The sequence below is a fragment of the Rhipicephalus sanguineus genome, chromosome 9 (assembly GCF_013339695.2).
Source record: "Rhipicephalus sanguineus isolate Rsan-2018 chromosome 9, BIME_Rsan_1.4, whole genome shotgun sequence".
Taxonomy (NCBI): Eukaryota; Metazoa; Arthropoda; class Arachnida; order Ixodida; family Ixodidae; genus Rhipicephalus; species Rhipicephalus sanguineus.
In genome coordinates this window covers 148,529,444-148,550,506 of record NC_051184.2, presented here as the reverse complement: position 1 = coordinate 148,550,506, position 21,063 = coordinate 148,529,444, and the positions used below count along the sequence as shown (strand labels likewise).

At 47.7% G+C, this 21,063-nt stretch overlaps 1 protein-coding gene across 4 annotated transcripts in view; it reads left to right on the top strand.

Annotated features, from left to right (window-relative positions):
- Positions 1 to 21,063, top strand: part of LOC119404002 (DNA-binding protein RFX2) — a 478,787-nt gene that overhangs the window by 281,796 nt on the left and 175,928 nt on the right. For all 4 annotated transcript variants that reach the window (XM_037670630.2, XM_037670633.2, XM_037670631.2 and 1 more), the window contains 3 exons: positions 4,897 to 5,179; positions 6,850 to 6,938; positions 7,524 to 7,669. In XM_037670630.2, the coding sequence (XP_037526558.1) occupies positions 4,897 to 5,179; positions 6,850 to 6,938; positions 7,524 to 7,669 (518 nt within the window). The remainder of the gene's footprint in view (positions 1 to 4,896; positions 5,180 to 6,849; positions 6,939 to 7,523; positions 7,670 to 21,063) is intronic.

The following is a 21,063-nucleotide window of genomic DNA, read 5'->3' as shown; positions in this document are numbered from 1 at the left end:
GCGCGCTTTTACGGTGCCGAGGAGAATATTTAACCGCTTTCACAATTACAGCTCATCTCACTGCGCAGTTGCACAGTGTCCCGAGACGCTCTTGCCGCTTTCGCTGCAGCGATCGCCGCTAGCAGACGACAGGGCGCGGAAGGATACACTTAGATGTGCTCGCCCTCCTGATTGGTTGAGAAGGCCTGTAGCTTCCACAGTGCTGCACGGAACTTCTGGAACAGAGTATAGTGTTAATTGAGTGAGCTACAGCGGCGGCGTCGAGAAATACAAAAATTGGCCCGAGCGTCAGCTTCTCCGCAATGCATGGTTGCTAGCGGCGTTTGGAAAACAGATGCGCAACTCTGCTACCTAAAGGTAGCATATACAGTAACTCTAGGCAAATATTAATCGCAGCGCCCCTCCTTCCGATTAAGTCAAAGTATGGGCGGTATCGACTTTGCCCCCCCCCCTTCGTGCGCACGCCTATGGGGGTGGTCATACTGGCGCGTTCGCCGGTGGCCATACCGCTTTTGTTCTTTCCTGATGTTACGCGCGAAGGCGTCGCCGCGATCGCGTGCTAGTCGGAATCATTCATTGACCGTTCAAAGACGTACTGCTATGTGACTATACAATTCTTGTGCAATCAGTTTTTATTGCGATAGCAATTATATGGACAGTCTCGAGGGGTTCTTGCCGTCGCCGTCATGTCCTTCCGGTATGAAGTCCAAATTGATAAGATCCCCCCGCGAATTGTATGTTCTACAGCGGGTAAAAGCACGCGAGCGGAGGCGACGTACGCGGCCGAAGCAAACGAGCCGGCCCATTGCCGTCGCTCGGAGGCTGCATGCGAAACATCACCCCGCTCGGAAGGCCTGCCGTCGAAGCAGACAGGAAACGCCCCGCCCGTTTTTAACAAGCCTTAAAAGACACGAAGACGCGAGGGGGGGGGGGGGGGGGAGTGTCGCGCGAGGAGCAACTTTGAACTTTGCGCGGTCGCGATCACTGGCACGCGCGCGGCTCGTATACGCTTCTACGTGCGGCGCTCTCAAAGCGAAGTGACTATGTGGAGAACATGGCTCCCTGGAGCGGCCGTATTTTCTTACACCATCGTTTTATAGTTACGCGAGATCGGATACAAAACAGTTAGCTGCCAGCCTTACTTCGTGTAAGGCTACAACTACAACAACTACAATTTGTTGCTATCGCATTCATTGCTTCGCCCTTGCGGTGAAACTGTGACTTTTTTTATTATTTGAGAAGTGTGATGTTTTTTCTTTTCTTATTTTCAAATGTAAAGTGAACCTACTTGGAAAAACTTTTTTTATCTATTTCATATGTTGTTACCAGGGTTATATAAATTGCGTGGTTTGTAAAAAGGTAGTGTAGTTCATACGTGGCAATAATCTGTTAAAAAAAGCTTTCTCCAAAGGCTCTTTGAATGTTATGTGTATTCTAAGCCGATTAAAATATGTGCTTGTTCCTCCAAGTTACTACAAATTTGTTTTTTCAAGCTCCAAAAACGACATAATAAATGCCGCTAACTGCTCCCAAACAAGGTTCTCTTGCTCCTAAATTGAAATTTTGCTGCTCCCAAAACTGCTCCCAAATCGATTTCAGCCGTCTCACCCCTGAGCTTGCTTCACCGCACCACACGGTCGCCCGGTAGCCGTCTCGCGAACGCTTCCCATTCTTTTTTCCAGTGACCACCGCGATCTTATCTCGTTTCACGCCGTACTCCTCTCTTCAGAGAGGAGGTCGTGTGGGCAGCTTCAGAAACATTGTGGCCGCTTTAGACCGGTTCTGCTTGTGGCGCCTCATTTTGGTGAAAAAGCGAAGCAAGTTCGTGCACTCCTAAATTGCTTTTCTTCCATGGCATGGCGCCACCTTCTCTAGGCCTGCCTAAGCCTGGCTGCGGCGGCGGCGCTCCGCCAGTGGCTCCGCGCAAACTTGTTGCGCACATAGCCGTTCTTTCTTTCGTGGTGTTCAGTCAGTTCAGTTTTAGCGGCAGAAGCAGCCGTTCGCACATGTTGTGCTGTGTCTCTGTTCACAGGTGAAAAGCGGATTATTGCAGCGCGCTTGGACTTGACCACGGCTGAGCAGCAGAAGCATTCGTTCGCTCGACTTGTCTCACTGGTGAAAAGCGGATTATCGCAGCGCGCTTGGACTTGCCGCGGTTGCAGCTAGGCCTGCCCATGTGCATGGGTGAACTTTACAAAAATGTCGAGTCAAGCCATACCCGAACGACCACCTCATCGACGACCAAACGAAAAGTGCTCTAAAAGTGAAACGTGCCATTTTGGACGAAGTTCAGCAGAAAATTAAGAAGACCGACATTGCGCGGAAGTACACATAGCACAGTCGACTTCGGCGACAATCATAAAAAATGCAAGCAAAATTGATGCCGTCTTGGACGACGATGTTGGCAGCGGTGAACGGAAGCGGATCCGCGCTGCCACTTACGGAGATGTCGAAGCGGCACTCTACAAATGGTTTGTAGACGCTCGTGCCAAGAACGTTCTGCTCAATGGGCCGATCCTGCTAGCGCAGGCCAAACGTCTGGGGTTTGCTCTCGGTCACAAGAACTTCAACCCTGGCAACAGATGGTTGCAGCGATTTAAAGACCGCGATGGGATCACATGCAAGAGCATTGTCGGCAAAGCTGCATCCGTTGACGAGGACGGTCTCCAGCGTTGGATGGTGAAGCACAGGAGCCGCATTTTTGAGACATACACCAAAAGAGATATTTACAACGCTGATGAAACGGGTCTGTTCTTTCAGCTGTTGCCTGCAAAAACTCTCGCGGCGAAGACTGACAAGTGCGTGGAGGGGGAAAACAGCAAAAATCGTATCACAGTGTTGGTGTGCGCGAACATGGACGGCTTCGACAAGCGGCCGCTATTGGTCATCGGCGAGCCCAAGAAACCGCGGGGCTTTGCCAAGGTGCTGTCAATGCCTGTCGCGTACACACACAACACAAAGGCGTGGATGACGGGGGAGATATTCCGGAAGGGGTTGACAGACTTTGATAAGGAAATGTCCGTGAAGAAGTGCAATGTGCTGCTCTTGCTGGACACTCGCAGCGCACACCATGTTAACGCACATCTGAGTGCTGTCGAGGTACTTTTTCTGCCTCCGAACACAACCGCCAAGATGTAGCCGATGGACCAGGAAGTGATAGCAAACTTCAAAGTGCATTATCACCACTGTGTCATCGAGTGTCTGCTCATTGACATCCGTAGAGCCGATAACGCTGCCGACCTGAAGGTGCCGCTAGTAAAGGTGGTATTTTTCGTAAGCGGAGCCTGGCGGGATGTGAAGTCTGAGACCATTCTTCATTGCTTCGAGAAAGCAGGTTTTTTGCGGGGAAGCAGCACTGCCGAAGAAATAACAGCAGAAGCAGACATCGATGCTGCTGCAGCGGATGGTGCCGCAGCAGTGACGAGCTTGAGGCAGCTGTGGGAGGCTGCGGGCGATGCAAGCCTTGTCCCAAGCGGGTTGGATTATCTGGACATTGCCCTGGCGAATCAAGACCTCGTCGCAACGGAGGAGCTCACCACCGATGAACTCGCCGCTAGCGTCTCTGAAAAGGGAACGGCCGCAGATAGCAGTTCCTCGGACGGCGAAGGTGACGACATTGGTGCGCCTCAGCCTGGGACCGCTGGAGCAGCTCTCGCAGCTGTCGACACGCTGCGTATGTACTTGTGCTCCGAACCGGGCAGTTGCGATCTGATGGACAACGTTGAGCACCGTGTTCTGAAACGCGCGCTCGCAAAACGCGTGCAATCGCTTTTTTTCAGAAAGTGTAAGTAAATTTTTTTTCTTGGTCTGCATAATGTTTGATTTTTTTAGAGTCCAGATATAGCGAAAAAGCAGTTATAGCGAAGTAATTTCAGATTCCCGCCAACTTCATCATAACCGGGCTACACTGTACCAGTTACTTGCAAGCTTATGCAGTAAAGGTAATATACATAACTTGCAAGTGACGTCAGTTCCTGTCTTCCATCCGCCATCACCGAGCACATACGTCTCAATGGCCGCGCTGTGTTTACGTTCGTGCGTGGATTGTTTGGCGTAGTGTGCGTGTTTTGATTGTTTGCCTTGCGCTTATGACGAGCAAGAATCGTTCAGGACATTGTGCAGCCTGCAGTGTCGTCGGTGGTGTCGCACGTAATGGTTGAAACAACTTCGCACGAATCACCTACAGCTGCGCTCAAACTGCACAGATTTCATCGCTGATTGCTGCATAAAACCATGGCCCAATAACATGTTTGGCGCCCAGTCAGGGTTCGTTTCACCAAAGAGCTAAAAGGGCCTCTCGAAAACCAAGGTGCAATCGCTGTGTTAAATTCGGTGCTTCACGTTTCGGCAAAAATCGACATCACACATAACTCCGTGGTGATACACTCGGCGAAAAGGTGAGGAGATTCGGAAGCATTACTTGCCTGTTATGAAGTGACACCCGCACGCACAAACGTTGTGCACCATCTGAGGTCCTTCCTCTTTACGCGCGTAGTAAGCCATGTGCTCCGCTTCTCGAACAGCTCTTTCGTGCAGTCGCACGTGTTTGTGATCACGTTTGGCAAACAGTACGTCCCCGCGTCTGTTTCTTATTATTATTATTTATTACACTTTTTGTGCAGCAGCGAAATATCGCACAAATCGCCGTTGCGATGTGCAGCATTGACGGGAAATGCGAGAGCCGCACAGCTTGAGTCGGTGTCGTCTGCTGCCATGTGCTCGGTAATGGTGGCGCATGCCACGGAATCGTATCCCAGAGTTCCGCGGTGTGGCGTAGTTGCAAGTTATGTATAAACAATATCATATTGGTCATATTATCTTAATAATATGAGCAATAATTGTAAGCCGATGAAAAGGCAAAATACTCCTTGAGCCAAGCAATAACTGCACATGCAGATTTCGACTGAGTGGGGCCAAGTCTGGCCTGTCGGACACGCCCGAGTCTGGTGCAGCCGTCCCAAGCCAAGGGCAGGCAGCCGATGCGCCAGGGTCCACTTCGAGTGCAGCACCACCCGTTGCGGCACAGCAACCTGCTCAGCAGCATCTGCAGTTTCTGGGCGATGCCTCCGCGGCCGTTCCGGTGCTCGCCGAGGTGGACTTCGGCAGCAGCCCCCTTCCCGACGGGCTCTCCAAGAAGGACCTCGAGGCATTCCGGCGGCTCTACCAGGACCACTGTGATGCAAGTGCACTGTCCTGCAATGCGATACCTTGGGCATATCTCTTTTGATGTAGTAGTCTGCTTTTGAAAGCTTGGATGGGGCAAATGATTTACTTGTTTATTTTTTTCACATTGATGCAGGCCTAACAGGCCCAAGAAGGAGTGGAGTCAAAACACATTTAGTATAAATTGGTTTACAAAATAAATAATGCTGCTAATAAATGGACTGGGCTACATCGCTGCACGTCTACTACATAGTCTGCAACGAAGACTAAAACTACAATGTGTGCCTTTTCAAAATCAGCCTCCTCAAAAATGAATTCAGGAAGAGCATTGCAGTCATAAAGGGTCTGTGTAAAAAAAAATAATAGGGGATAGTCATAATGCTTTGTGCTGGGTGCAGTCATCTGCTAGCACCTCCATAAGGAGAGGCCACAAAGAGGCTGAGCAGCAGCAGTAGTTGGTGAAGCTTTCGGACCAAGAAAATGGGGCTGTCTTCTTTGACATCTTGCACCAAATAGTGAGCACACCTTACCGTGCTACACAATATCGGGAGTTCTGTGCACATTCAAGCTCACCCGGACGGCAGCTGCAGGAGGTGCACCGCTTCACGAAGCCAAATTGTTTGTTGTTCTGTAGTGGACGTGCGCTTTTGATCTGTAGCAGATGTTGAAGGAAATTGTTCATTGCTGAGGAGGTGGGACTGCAAAACTTCTGAAGTAGGCTTGTTCTGCAATACATTTCTGTTGTATTTAGCACTGCGATTATGCACATGCATCAGATATCGAAACCACGTTGTTTCCACTCTCATAAAATTAGAGACCTGTGCACCAGCCAAGTCTCTGTTTGTTTAGTGCATAAAGATGCAAACATGAAGGCTGTTTAGTGCTAGGTGCTCCGTTTTAGCTTTTTTAACACCACCTGGGACAGTGAAATGATGTGAGATAAATTCTGGATGCTCTTAGCTTGCATACAGTTATATGACTGCAATTGGAATGCTTTTTCTGCCCCGCCACGGTGGTCTAGTGGTTATGGCACTCGACTGCTGACCCGAAGGTCGCGGGATCGAATCCCGGCTGCCGTGGCTGCATTTTCGATGGAGGCGAAAATGTCTGAGGCCCGTGTACTTAGATTTAGGTGCACGTTAAAGAACCCCAGGTGGTCGAAATTTCCGGAGCCCTCCACTACGGCGTCTCTCATAATCATATCGTGGTTTTGGGACGTTAAACCCCAGATATTATTATGGAATGCTTTTTCTGGAAAAAGAACAAGCCCTGGCTCTGAGAGGTTAACATGTCACTGATACTTTCGTAAACAGTAACCTACTGTTCTCTTAAAGAGTCACTAAAAGAAATATTATTTGAGCTATTCGTTGGCAAGAAAGGCACTCTGTGATTCTTGGTGGGTCAGGACAGGAAGAGAGAGGTGTCGACACCATGTCACTGCTAGGTTTGATTTAATTTTCTGTCACCTAAGCTTCACTGTGCCGTCTTCTATGAGAGCCAGGGACACTTGGCAGGTTTATAGAAAAAGAATAATAACATAATAAGAATAAAGAAATTTCACATGATCAGCCTGTAGTCCCACAGTATCACCTAAAGCAGGGTTTTCAAGATACTGTGCACCACTTAGTGGCTCAGCCATTGAGGGTCGGGTGTCACACAGGCTTTACACAGTACCTTTGTTTACAGGCCTTCTTGGAGGCTGTGATGAACCTGCACTTTTCGACTGTTGAGTCCCTGTGGCAAGACCTGTGGGGAAGTGCCAGCAGTGACTGCGGGTATGTTGAGCGCATAGTTTGACCACACTGTCATTGCAGTAGCTTTTCATTAACCTTTTTTTAAGGCAGGTAAACTGCATAACAAACATGCACAGTGAAAAGAAGATGGGCGCTCGCTCTAGTACCGGCCATGCTTGTACGTAGCTGCGTTTGTTGCTGGGATCTCACTGGACAGCAGCAGTGTGGCAGTAATAGCAGCACAGTTACGACTGGAGGGGCTCCAGGCCAGCTGTGCTTGTACATGCTAGCAAGATGGATGACAATTGTTGTCATGGAGCAAAAAGGCGTACTTGTTAGCAGGAGTCCTTCGTGTCCACCAACGGGAAACTCCCAGAGGTAAATGAATACAAGAAAGTATACAAGAAAGTGGCGGGGCAGGATTTGAACCTGGGCACCCACGCTCCCAAAGCGAGTGTCTTATCCACTGGGCTACCCACCCGTGCTTGCGGAAAGAGAATGCACGTCTGAACCATGCAGTGCAAAACAAATGAGATCACTTTCTAGGAAGGACTTTTGTTGTGGTGGCATGAATGAGTTGGTCATTTTGTTTAAACTCGTTCTCTGTTTGATCGCATGTTCCTGCAGGGAGCAGGAGAAAGGCCTGAGCCAGTCTAAGCTGCGCTTGCTGAGCAAGTGTGAGGCTGTGCAGAAGTTTGTGCAGCATGCCGACTACCAGTTCTACCAGAACCTGGTGGACGTCCTCATCCCCGACGTCCTACGGCCCATTCCCAGTAAGTCAATGCAAGCAACTCGGCTCAAATTTGCACATAAGGTGCACTTTAAGAACAGTTGATTGGTTTATGTTGATTGCATGCCCACATGTATGTTTTCATTTCAAAAGCTTCGCCACTAGAGTGGAGCGGTGAAAGAGGTTGGACCGACCTATAGGAAATGTGGCCGCTGCAGCGAGTCCCATGACTTTCATGCTGTCCATGGCTTCAATGCAAACATTGTGATGAGAGAACAGCATGCATCCAGCTATGGGTCATCTGCTCCTCCAGCTCCATGCACGAAGGTTTCATCTCAGCTTGTTCTGCGTCCATGAGCAGCACTTGCAGACGGCTAAAATGCGCCTGCAGTGTCCATATAATTGCTGTCACAATAAAAGAAAAATTTGGCTGCTCTATGTGGGGAGAGACAGTTTGTGTTTCTTCTCATAGATTTCATTAAGCGAGCACAGATTAAGGAGAAAAAGAATTTTGTTCATTCAGTCGAGAAAATGTTACACAGCAACATAATATGTATACAGAAGCAGGTCCCAAAGCTCCAGCCTGCAAGGGGACTTGCTGTTCTCATTAATCAGGTTAAAGCAACTTGCTAACAGGAAAGAAGAAAGTTTCAGACAGGTAATAACACTAGACAACAAATGATCTAAAACGTGATATCAAAATGCACTGCAATTATAATACGTACTGATAGGCTAGTTGGTGAGCCATGATATTTGATGAAGCAGCGCAGAAAGGACACGAACATAAAAAGGACGCAAACACAAGTGCTGTACTGCAACTGATGCTTTATTGTAGAAAGACCGGCCTTATATAGAACAACACGCACATGTGCACTGACAGCAGTGAGGTATAATCAAGACCAGAAAAAACAAATTGCACGAATATGACGTGTTCTCGCAAGTTTCGGTTCAACCAAAACTTGTAAAAAGAGCAATTGTGCGTTCATGCTTCCATAGCGCAAATGGAAAGAAAAATGTATCAGTCGCCCCTTGATATCATTCTCTAAAAAATCACGCCAATACCTTGAACTGTCACCACATAGTCGTTGCAGTTTTTATCAAAAACACTTCATATTTGTGCAATTTGTTTTTTGTGGTAATGATCATACTTCACTGCTGTCAGTTAATTATGATCGACAATACAGCATCAGTTGCAGTCCAGCACTTGTGTTTGCATCATTTTTATGTGTGCGTGATTAGTTCAAATACTAATGTACATTCAAACTTCATTAATACGTACCTGCTTTAAACGTTCTAACAGTTAAAACGTAGTTGCGTCGAATCCCCCACCGAGTCTCACAGAGATTATTGCATTCGCTGACTGCTTAAGGGGGGACGTGGCTTTCGTATCGCGCAAAACGGCAAAAAAAACGATTTTTTGAATATCACATTTTCAGTTTCTGTAGCCCTTTTTCTATCTGATTCCGAAATATCTTCACTCAAAACCACCTAGAAGTGCTTTAAAAAATTTGTTGCACGTGCTAAGGTGGCGATAATTATTGTGGAGATCGCAAAAAAACAGTGCTTTTCAAAAAATTCTAGCTCCACAACGGTACAGTGTCTGGAATAGGGAAGTGTGCAGACCGCGCCGCCGGCTCTGAGGCCGCTCCGCGATGCGCCGAAAAGAGATGCCTAGGGGGCGCTGACACCCGCTTACACGTCCGCCCGCCACGTAGTCGTCTGCTCGCCGCCCATTTACTCGGCCGTGTTTAGCGACGTGCGTTTAAATTACGCTGCGTTCTTTCTGCGACTTGCACATGTGTACGGCTTCTCTATTTGTCAGCTATGCTTGTCGTGCCAGTGTGAATTAAGAATTTCGTAAAGCGGTGTTTTTGTTTGTTTTTTGCCGTGACTGCTGTTGCAACAGACCCCTTGCAACAGATGCCTTTTGGATTTCGTGTCTTTTTTTTTTTTTTAATAACCGCGGTTTCTATAACATGCGGATACACGGCAACAACTTCAGCTCAAATTCTAATCGCAGGCGCCATGAAATTTCTGGTTTATCCGAAGTTGGGTTGCGGTGCCGAAATCGAGGGCGACGCCGCTTGCCGAGCACGCGGCGCTCGAGAATGAATTATTAACATGGCGACACCCAGGAATTTTTTTCGGGGGGTGTTTTTGTGTAGAACGGCTAACTTTGGGAACTGGTGGTCGCTGTGAAGGCGTGTAAATATTTAATATCGCTCGAAAAGTTAAAGCATGAAAAAACTTCAGGGGGAGGTCAGAACCCCCTCACCCCCCCCCCCCCTTTAGTTACGGTCCTGACTATTAAAATGTGATCTGGTGACAGCTCTATGTTTGTTTGCATGTTTGAGGTGTTTATTCGGTTGTTTTTCTTTTATGATCGAAATGCAAGCCTCTGCTATTAAAAATATTTTTACTCCACAAATGATAGACCATGAAACATCGAATGAATTGCGAAATTGCAGCCTGAACTGTGTTTTTTCTGGAACAAACATATTGCACACTGTTAAAAAAAGACAAGAGTGAATACACAGAAGGTCCAACATGAGTCTCCGCCATTCAAGTTGTTCGTCTAAGTTTCAGGTGCTTTCTTCTTTCGCTTGCTGAAGCTCGTTCTCTGTTAAGGGACTTCGTAAAAAAATGAAGCCTGGTCAGAAGAAAAAACTTGATTACATTGTTTGTCAGTTCGTCTTGATGTGCCTGACATCCAACATGGGGCACGTTCTTCATGATTTGGAGAACTTCAGTCATGCTGTCTCGCTGAAGCTTGTTCCAGCTGAACCATATCGTGAAAACATCTTCTGACGCTTCAATAAATGCAAACAGCTGAACTGAAGGGTACAGAAGGCCTCCTTAGTCGCAGAAAGCGGTAAACGATGAAAGACCTTCATCTGCGTCTTTAGCGGATGTTAATAACATTCCCGACACTTTGTTACCATCACCCTTTTACGGGCCACATATTTGGCCAGGTAATAGGTTAACCTGGCGTCACTTGTCTGCTGTGGGTAGACATGGTCAGAAAGTTCAGACTTCTCGAGGACACTCGAAGCCTCATCAAGCTTTCCCTCATCAATTAGGGTGTCCACATGGTTGGTGGCTTCGTCCACTCCTACTAGGGACGTGAGGGCACCTCCTGCAGTTTCCTGTGTCCAGTGCTTTGCGCAGGTTATAAAAACTTAAGCAGTTAACTGCTGTTAAGAACTGGGACGAGGTAGGATGATCATTGCAGCCGGAGAACTGCCGAATAATTCCAAACAACTTTTCGATGGGGTCTTGGCTCAGACGTGACGTTAGCAAATATTTGTATCCAACACATTCAGTCGCATATTCAAAAAGCTGCAGGGTCCCTTTCATCGTGACTCTAAGGCCTTCAGCAGTGCTGTGTGACAGAAAGCCTGCCTTTGTGGGCCCTGTGTTGGCTTCCCACCTATTAATGTAGTCCAGGGAATTTCGCAGCACTTCTACTCCTTCAGAGTTTTTTCTTAGTGCTGCTGTAGGCACCCTTGAGGTCATTACAGAAATCAATTTCTGCATAAAGGCGATGAACTGTTCTGTTTCCCTTAACGTATGAGCAGGACTTGGAAATTTGCTCTCGGTACAAAAAAAGACTGCGCGGCACTTCGGCGCTGAAGAGGTGAAAGGCATAATTGACCTTCATTTTTTTGAAATTATTCGGATTTAGGTGCATGTGTGTGATTTTGGGCATTGCCTTAAGTGATTTTGGGCATTGCCTTAAGTGTTGTTGCACACTTGTCTAATTGGTGGGCAGCTTTGATTGGTCGCACATCAACGTGACCCTCTGGCGTTTTGTAGCCCCCTTTTATGAAGCCATTTCTCACACATTTAACGAGATGGGGAAAATCTGAAAGAAAAAAGAGGCGTCTACTATCTTCAGTAGGATGCTGCACTGATGGCGTGATAGATGCAGCCGTACCGTGTACACCAAACTGATGCCACATTGCACGGTTCCAGGATGCCCCGTCGCAAGTGACATAATCAACTCTAAGCCCTGCCTTTTCTGCTAAAACAACCGCTTCCAGAATAATCTTGGAGAGTAAATGGGCCTTTACATATCCCCTGGATGCAAAAACACCTAATATTTGATGCCAGGACCCGGACAAAGGTTGAAACATTACAACCATGCCGTGGTCACACGCCACACTCTTGTCATGTTCAGGAGTAAATGCGTCGAGGTCCACAAAGCCATCAATTTTTCCAGTACCTGGTGCCACTCCAAAGTTTTTGGCAAGTTTCATTTCGTCTATTATCAGACCGCCGTGGCGCTGAAACTCATCCATTTTTTCAGTTTTCTTTGCAATTCCAGAGAGAACAGAGGAGTTGAAACTGAAGCTGCTCTCATACTTCTTCATGAAATTCTTGAGGCAAGTGCGGCTGGGAAGCATGAGAATCTTTTCTCGGCGTACATGCTCGTACAGTCTTGGGCTCTTAATACGCATTATAACACATTCCAGAACCCACTCAGAACTGTAGCGCATGCCTTTAGGTGATTTTCAGCTTGCAGCGGCAAAACATTGAAGAATGGCAGCTTTTTGTTTATGGGGAAGGCTGTCAATCTTCTTCAAGAGTACCTCTTCCTCAATCTTCTCATTTTCCACTTTCATTTGTGAAATTATCTCATCTAATGCTTTCACTTTGTCCTTCAAGCGCCGCACAGCTTGCATTTTTGTTTTCATCTTTCTAGAAACATTTGTTTTTGGCTTGGTCTTTTTTCTCCGGCACTTTTGGTTGATGAGGATCCTCCGGATATATTTGCAGGCTACACACTGCTCAAGTGAGGTTCCTGTACACTTCTTGTTGTATAGGCTCCCATTCCATACTGTCAAGTTAGAGTTCGAGCATGCGAACGGGAACTCTTCAAGAAATCCTGCCCCTGAACATACATGCATACCATTGACAGCCTTGAGAATGGAAGCTGGGTCGCCAGGCTCGTCCAGGTCAAGTTTCACTCCGCGCACAAACACTTCATGCGCCACATTATCGCCGGTTACAGTAAACAAAACAAGCTTCTCAACGCACATGCCACTCATGTCTGTCCCCGGTGAACACACACTGCACGCGACCTTCAACGGCACACCACTGAAGATGTGTTTTCCCCAGCTGTCTGACGGCAGGGCAACGTCCATGTGGTTGAAAGGAACTCGAGGCTCAGAAGGGACTGTCGCGGACTCATCCGGCTCCTCACCTGGCAGTGGCTGCAGCACCTCGCTCAGCCGTTGCCGCTTTTCTGGCAAATCAAGCGGTGGGCACAACCTCTCCTTGGGTTTTCTTTAGGGGTGTGCGAATATTCGAAATTTCGAATATTTTACTAATAGTGTTTGCTATTCTATTCGATTCGCACTGGAATTTTACTATTCGAACTATTTGAACTTCCCAAAAACAAATACAGTCAACATCCGATTAAAAGTGACCCCTTCAGATTTTTAATATGCTTCACCTCATTACATTCTCGTATTGCGGCAAAGCTGCCTTTCAAGCTCCGTTACGGTGGAAGTTGGCCAAGAGACAGTCAACGTCCGATTGAAAGAGGTCCCTAGATTTTCAATATGCTTCACCTCATTACACTCGTATTGCGGCAAAGCTGCCTTTCAATCTCCGTTACAGTCGAACTTAGCCAAGAGACAGTCAACGTCGATTGGAAGTGGTCCCTAGATTTTCAATATGCTTCACCTCATCACACTCCGGTATTGCGGCAAAGCTGCCTTTCAAGCTCCGCTACGGTCGCAAATGTATTAACTCAAGAAAACGCTGGTTCCAACATGGAGATGAAAGATGTGCCAGAGGTGGGGGCTCAATTAATGCTGTTTTGAACCTGAAATTTTGGCAGGAACTCCGAAAAATCGGTCGCCGAAGCTTTTTAGCATCCAAAATTTCAGATGTTCTTACATATCGACGTCGTCTACGAGGCAGATTTGAAACTCCGAACCTGAAGGACACCCTTGTCCACCACATCAGTTGGGCCTCCACAGAAGTTGAAAGAGGAGGAGAGGCTGAGGAAATGGCATCTTTGCCTATCACGTGTAAAGTGTTGTCGGCAACACTTTGGTTGCATGAAATCATGTACGTAAATACAATTCGGCCTCTACATTGCCTGTTTCTTGATAAGACAACTATGAAACACCACCCCGCCAGATTCTTCATCAACCTAGCGAAAAAAAACACTTTCACGTTGCTATCTCATAAGAATATGCTTAGGAATCCTCTCTAACTTTTTTTCCTGCAATTTCGCTTCGAAGTATTCGAAAAATATTCTAGAAATATTTGAATTCGCTTCGCACCCAAAATTTTGCTATTCGCACAGCTCTAGTTTTCTTTTCCTGGGAACGGGCTTTGATAAGTAGGCAGGCACATTGGGAAAGATGGTGGGTACGGCGCCAGGTAGAAGGACCGGTCTCGTTCTCTCAAGGCGTACAGTTTTGCCCTCAATAATATGTTCAAAGTGTCGTGATACAAACTGCTTGTCGAAGTGAAGCTCGCAGACGGCTGCGTTGCACTCAAGCGGCTTGTCTGCTCTCGGAATGTTGCGCTGCCACTGTTGAAATACCTGCGCTTCTTTGGGCACACCGAACAACGACAACTTTTCTTTGCATGATTTGTACCCGCTCTTGCAACCGGGTACAAAACAGCGACTCTGTCGTCGGCTCATCACCGCTCCTCAAGGCATCATTTAAACGAAAAAAACAACACGAAAAGCCCGCACAACGCACACAGTCCAGTATGCAAGCATGCGCTTCTCGTGGCGGCTTGACGTGTATGCGGGAGAGCGCGCCACCTAGCGGATGCATCGCTAAGCTGCCTCAGGGGTTCCCATACGCGCCGCTTGGCGGTGATCACACTTCAAGTATTCTAGGCACTGTAGCAACGGTACAACCGGGCGCCGCCATTTTGAGCTCGTGGCAAAGAGCATTTCTTCGTTTTCAAATTCTCCGCCTCAGCTGGCTCCTCCCTTCGAAAACAAGCGCACAAAAAGCAAATCTCTGAAGGTCGTTTCGAGGCCTCCGATTGGCCGCGTCCGTCATGTTGCTCCAGCACGCCTCGTCATTGGTCCGATGCTCGCTCCGAGAGGACAGCCGTCTGCTGCTTACGCGTCGCTATGTTACGACTGTCGAAAATCGCGCTACTTAGTGACGCGTTCACTCGTTCTGTGTGCACGGGTCGATGATGATTTAGAATATGATTACTCTGTAGTTTGACAGCTGCAAGCGGAAGCGCAGTCATCAGTGTACGATAGACGATAGCGTGCCGCGCTCGTCGCTAACATCGCAGACAGGGGGATGAAACTTCGCGGTTTTTCTGTCCCGTGATCGCAGCGATCCTAACGTTTGGGGGCTGCACTACACCATGAGCATAAATGAACGTTGTTGTTCCATTTTATATTTATTTCCAGGTTACTTATTAACTCCAGAATTTTTAATACGCAAGTGAACCTAAAGGTTGCAGTTCGAGATTGCGAAAATAGGAGTGCCACCCGGAGTGGAAAAAGGGGAACTGCGCCGTCCTATCTCTCACGGCGAAAAGGGGGCGTTTCTTGTCACGCGCCTATGTATGCTACGGTCTCCCAAAGGCCGCTTTTACCACCGTAAAGCTTGTTTCAGCGAAACCCTTGCAAGCTTCAGCGAAACAGACGCATGAATGGATTTGCGCCGTCATAACAATCGTGCTGTGCTGAGTGGTGTCGAAATTCTTTCGGATCCGGGCGGACGACAGGTACGATCTGTGAACTTGTGTATAGTTATTACTGTTTGTCTTTTGTCTTCGTATGGACTGTATATGCACTGGCTTGATACCTACTTATTAGCATGCGGGCATGTGCGGTGCACTTTTGTATGCGACTAAAAACGTAAAATATTCAAGTTGTGGTTTTACTATATGAATGCTACGTTTAGGCAATAAAACATTGAAACAAACTCTGCTCTTCATTCTTGTCTAATTTATGTGTACACGTAAACAAAAACAAAGTGCTAATTAGAATAAGGTGTGCAAAAATAGGTGGATGGGCAAATCTTCATCAACCAGAAAGCAATGATTGCCGTATTGATCATGTGGCGGGTTGCGCAACAGGAAGAAGGTCGCGCGCTCACCATCAGAATACCTTCCACTCACTAAATTCGGCTTGCTGGTGCATCCCAATTGAATTTGGCGCTAAATCCCCCCCCCCCTGCCACTCGGATCCTCAGTCCTCATCAAGATGGCGTCCCCCAGTGCGTGTCTGCAATGCGCCGCCATGTTTTAGTACCGCCCCCAAACACCAGGCGTTCGTCCGGCGCTGCGAGCAAATATTGCATTCCATGGATGGTAATTGCCGCGAGATCGGGCTACAGGTGGCAGCACCGTCGCCACGCTAGTGTGGATAGGCGGTCGTCGGTGCATATACAAACGCACACAACAGCGCTTCGTTGTGAGCGATTTGACCCGATTTCCGGCAAATAAAATGCGTTGACTGCAGCTTTCTGGTAATATGTGCGCCCTTCATTCCCGAATTAATGCACGAAGCGCGCCGAACGTTACTATTACTTGTGAGAGAAGCGCATTCTGCCAACGAACGGGGTTGCTTGCCTTCGGCAACAGTCAGCGTTTTCGCAATGGATGACGTTTTCTTGTTGTTTTACTTGTACATGTTTAGCTCGTGTTGCACCTACTACGCACTGCTGTAGTGCGACTGAATTAAGTATTTACTTCTTGTTCATCTGGATACCCCCCAACAAAAAGAAAGCCCGTATTCCTGCACGATGAGTTCAAATAGCACTTTGTGCACTGTGTGCTCAAATATTCATCCGCATTTCTTATTCAGTTCTCCAATGTAGGACAGTTGATAGGTTTACTGAGGAAAGCTACGTGGCTGACAGCGCTTTAGCGCTACAGAAGCGTTTAACACGCACACGCTTGTTTTTATTCCAGTAACAGTACAAAAAGGTAACTGTACAGCACGGAACTTTCTTCGATTAATTATTTGCACGGCAGTAATGGAACAAAGGCCCAGTTATTTCACGGGACCAAAGTACGTTTTTTCACACGAATAATGTCCGCTGCCTTCCGCCGATCTATTACAACATAACACAAACACTCAAGATAATGTAAAGAAAAAAAGATGTGGCTTCGCGTGAAATTACTATGACATAAAAGTAAAGTACGCCGTTTGGATTAATTTTGACCATCGGGGCTCTTTAACGCGTACCTTAATCTAAGTAGACGGGTGTTTACGGGTGTTTTTATATAAATTTCGCCACAAGTTAAAATTGCGCAAGGCAACTCAGTTAGAGATTTCCCTACATTCCATATTCTGTTCTTTTTAGCGACAATTTAAGTACCGAAGTGTCAGACATGACTTGACAGAAATATATATATATATATATGTGTGTGTGTAGTGTGACCAGGACCATACACAACTAAAGCGCATTGCGTAACCTATAAACGACAGCCCCGAAGTTATACACCAAACCACAACACGCAAGTGCATGAGAGCCTTTTTTTTTACCACCGAGCCGCTAAAATGCTATATTCACATGAGATTTAATACTTCTCATCTTTAGGACAACGGCAAGTGCACTTTGCAATGCGCTTGAGCCACAGAGCGGCACCTACACTGATATAACTCTCATGAACGGAGGGTACGACGACCACACACAGCACTCTCTACAAGTGCACTCACTGATTTTATTACATTACAATATACAGCCGATCACAGCCAAATGCTTCTTTACATCGTGTTAGGCATACGTACGAGCGGTTAAAGTTGCACTAACGCAACGGAACAAACCACCTTTTGAGGACCTTCATGATGTACGCGCACATGCAAACACAGCATGGCTAGCAGACGACGCGTGGAGCAATCCACACTAGGCGCGGTTCAGTCGGAAGCCGCGAGGTGACGACTCCACTCGATCTCGCGGCCAATAGGAAGTTTCACTCCCCTGTCACAGATGCGCGTCTCGGGTAGAATCTCAGCTTGTCAGCACTTCGTACTCCGTGATGAAAAACTTCGCGGGACTACTCTTTGTACTCGCGATCGAACATGACTTGCTTTGAAACATCGAGCACCACGGCCACGCACACCGCGACCGAGCTTACTGCTCGGAGTCGCGGCTAGGCCTAACTCCGCTCACGGCACTGGTTTACGAGACGAATCCGAACTTTGCGGGCAAGGGCATCGCGCTAACAGACAAGCCGCACTGTGCTCCGTCACAAGCAACAAATCGCATCGTCCGCTGGCTCCTCGAAAGTGCGGATGGGCATTTTACGAATCGGCAGCGGACCTCCCGGCCAAGCTCGTCGCGCATTGACCGCTCGGAACAGCGGCTAGCAATTTCGCGCGTCGGTGCCGCAAAATGCGAGACCAAGCACGTTATGCGCGTCGATGTTTCGTCGCCGCAGCTAGGAGCATTGTGCATTCTCACCGAATGCCGCCAGCCAGCATATCGTGCGCCGACTTCGCGGACCCAGCGGCCGAGTACATCGGCTTGAAAGAAAGCGCTGGTGATGCAATTTAGCACGCTTGGATTCGTGCTCGGTATCGCCGCTAGCTCTGATGAATCTTCTAAAATAACGAATGCCTCGCAAATTACCGTTTCCGCGACCGAGTGGATGATGAAACACATCACAGGCGAGGTTTGCAAATGAGCGTGGCGTGTGTGAAGCAGGGAGTTTAATTTATATCCGACCAACTCGCGTTATTGAATAAACTGCTCAGATATTTGATCCCAGAAATGTTTGCAATAACTATGCCAATTTTCATCGAAACCTACGAAGGAATAAGAAAGTTGGTACTGAATGCCACATCCCCCACCTTAATTTTATTTAGAAGGTCACTGGAAAGAATGACCTCCGGTACGCATCCATTGTTTGTGATGGAGACAGTGATACTTTCCTCACTCTTTCTGAAGAAAGAACGTACAGATTTATTCCACTCGCTAAAGAAGACTATATAAATCATGTCAAAAGAGAGGTTGGGTACAGCTCCCCAACACGTGTCAAGAAGCAAGAAGGATCAACGACTAGGAGCATGGGGCAGCCTGACTCAAGACCTGATTAAAAGACTGACTAGTTGTTATGGCATGGCTGTCCGTGACAACATTGGCCTGACGCAGGACTTGATCAAAAGGCTCACCAGCTATTATGGCCTAGCACTGCGAAGCAACACGGACGTCGAAGACATGAAGAAAGCAGTGATGGCCACCTTTCATAATGTTTCATCGACAGGTGCAGAACCTCATCACGAGCTCTGTCCTTCCGGTGCCCGCAGCTGGTGCAGGCACCGTGCAGCAGAGGGAAGCCACAACCTCCACACACGTATAACCTGCCCAACAAAGTTGTTGAAGCGTTGCGGCCAGTGTATCAACGCCTGTCTGACCCTCAACTGCTGGCTCGTTGCAGTGGCAACAAGACACAAAATGCCGCTGAAAGCCTTCACTTGGTGATTTGGTCACTAATTTCTAAGCAGCAGCATGCCTCCCTCTTCACTGTGGAAGTAGCAGTCCATGAGGCAGTTGCAAGGTACAATGCAGGCAACTTTCAAGCTTACACCAAGATTTGTGCTGCAATGGGTGTGCAACCTGGGGCCCTTACCCTCCACAGGGCTGCTGAAAAAGACGCTCAGCGAGCAAGGAAGTCATCGCACATGCATGAAGTGAAAGGGCAGAGACGCAAAAGGTTGCCTCTACACAAGGACACCAAGGACTACAGTGCTGGTGCGTTCTAACAAATGCAAACAACTTCGCAAACTTTGATAGGCTTTTTCTCACAAGTGTGTTTTGGACATTGTGCATTGCTCGTGGAAAGAGTAGCACGGGAATGACTGGACCGATTTTGCTTCTGTTTTTTTTCCTGAATCCCTGAACACTGCTTGTGGGTACGACATTCTTCAATTTCTTGTTTATGGCCCAGTTTTTTTTGTAGATGATGATTTCTCCATCATCGACAATATGTGTCGGCAGCCATGATGATCTCTAAAAAAAAAAGAAAATTTACTAAACAATTCTGAGATTGTCATACCTTGTAGTCTTCTTTTGAGTAAAGATCAACACCATTTGCAGCTTCCTGGCATGTTTTGTTACAGCGCTAGGCTTTCCACGAGCAGACCATATAATTGGACCATGTAGCATGATGTAACTTGAGAACTACTCAAGGTATCATGACGAAACTGCATATTTCCCTATTCGAGACACTTATTAGTATGCATGCCTATTTCATTGCTCTAGGTCAACAAACAAAAAAGTTTTTTTTCAATGCCACCTCCCCCCTTAAACCGTAGTGGCTCGTCCTATGCCTACCGGTTAGTGCATACCCTGCCAACCACAATAACTTTTTGTGCCATAAAAGTTTACAGCGCCGCTGAACTTGCCTACGCCAAAATGTGCCGGCAAAGGCCTTCCATCTTTTGTAGAATCGCAGAGCTCGATTGCGGCAACGCCTTTGCAGATAAGCATCGGGAAAGAACGAAGGCAATATTGTGGCTGCCGACGAACGCGCCAGTATGACTTATTATTGACAACCCTATCGCCTTCAGCTATCTGCTCAAGTACGTGTGTGGCGTAGCGCAACTTTAAGCCTACTACACGCTTTTGACAGGCGACAACAGCTGAGCGCGCTGGCCCGTTGCTCGCTGTCGCCTCGTTGGGCGGGACCGCATTCATGTGCGCTCCGCTTTGTAGAAACAAAAGCAGCTGGCTGTTGCTTAGTTGAGTGTCGCAGGTGCCGAGAAACCGTGCTGCATTGACATTGTCTCATCAAGTGTGGCGCTGTTGTAACCATACTGCACGCTTGTATTAGGCGGCCACCCAAATGCACCTCCGTCAGCTACCAGGACTGCTAGAGCATCGCGGAGTGTACATTGCTTGCAGTAAGTAACCTTGTCGACGCTGCTATAACCCAACTGGCTAATCACCGCATCTGTGCACAGTCTGGAGCGGAGTGGGTACGAAGAACACACACACGGCAAACGCGCGCGTAGGGTACAGCAAGCAGCCCTGCAGTGATGGCCTGAGCTGAGTAGGTGACCCACTGCACGCAACTAGGCAGGGACGATTGGTCCCACACGGCCGTACTGTGTTTTAGCGAAACTGTCAGTTTTTGCTTAGTGGCAGATCGCGGTGCAGACGTGTACACATGTGACGCGGAAAGCCAATACTGTCCGTTCTCTTGCTATATCAGTTGCTGCGTATCCCGGACCGTGCAATAGTTTCGAAATGCTCCTTGGCGTTGCCACCGCGCGCTATCGGACGGCCATGCAAGAGGGCCAGAATCTTTTCTGCACCTTGGCAAAAAGAAAAAAATCGCAGCATATCCACGGGGTGAATGACGATGAGTGGGGCGAAGCTCCGGAGGGAATCATCGGTAAACCGTGAAACTTTTCCGTGAAATTCGCTCAGTGCATCATATAAAGAGTGTGAAACACCGTGTATATATTAAACATCAAACATT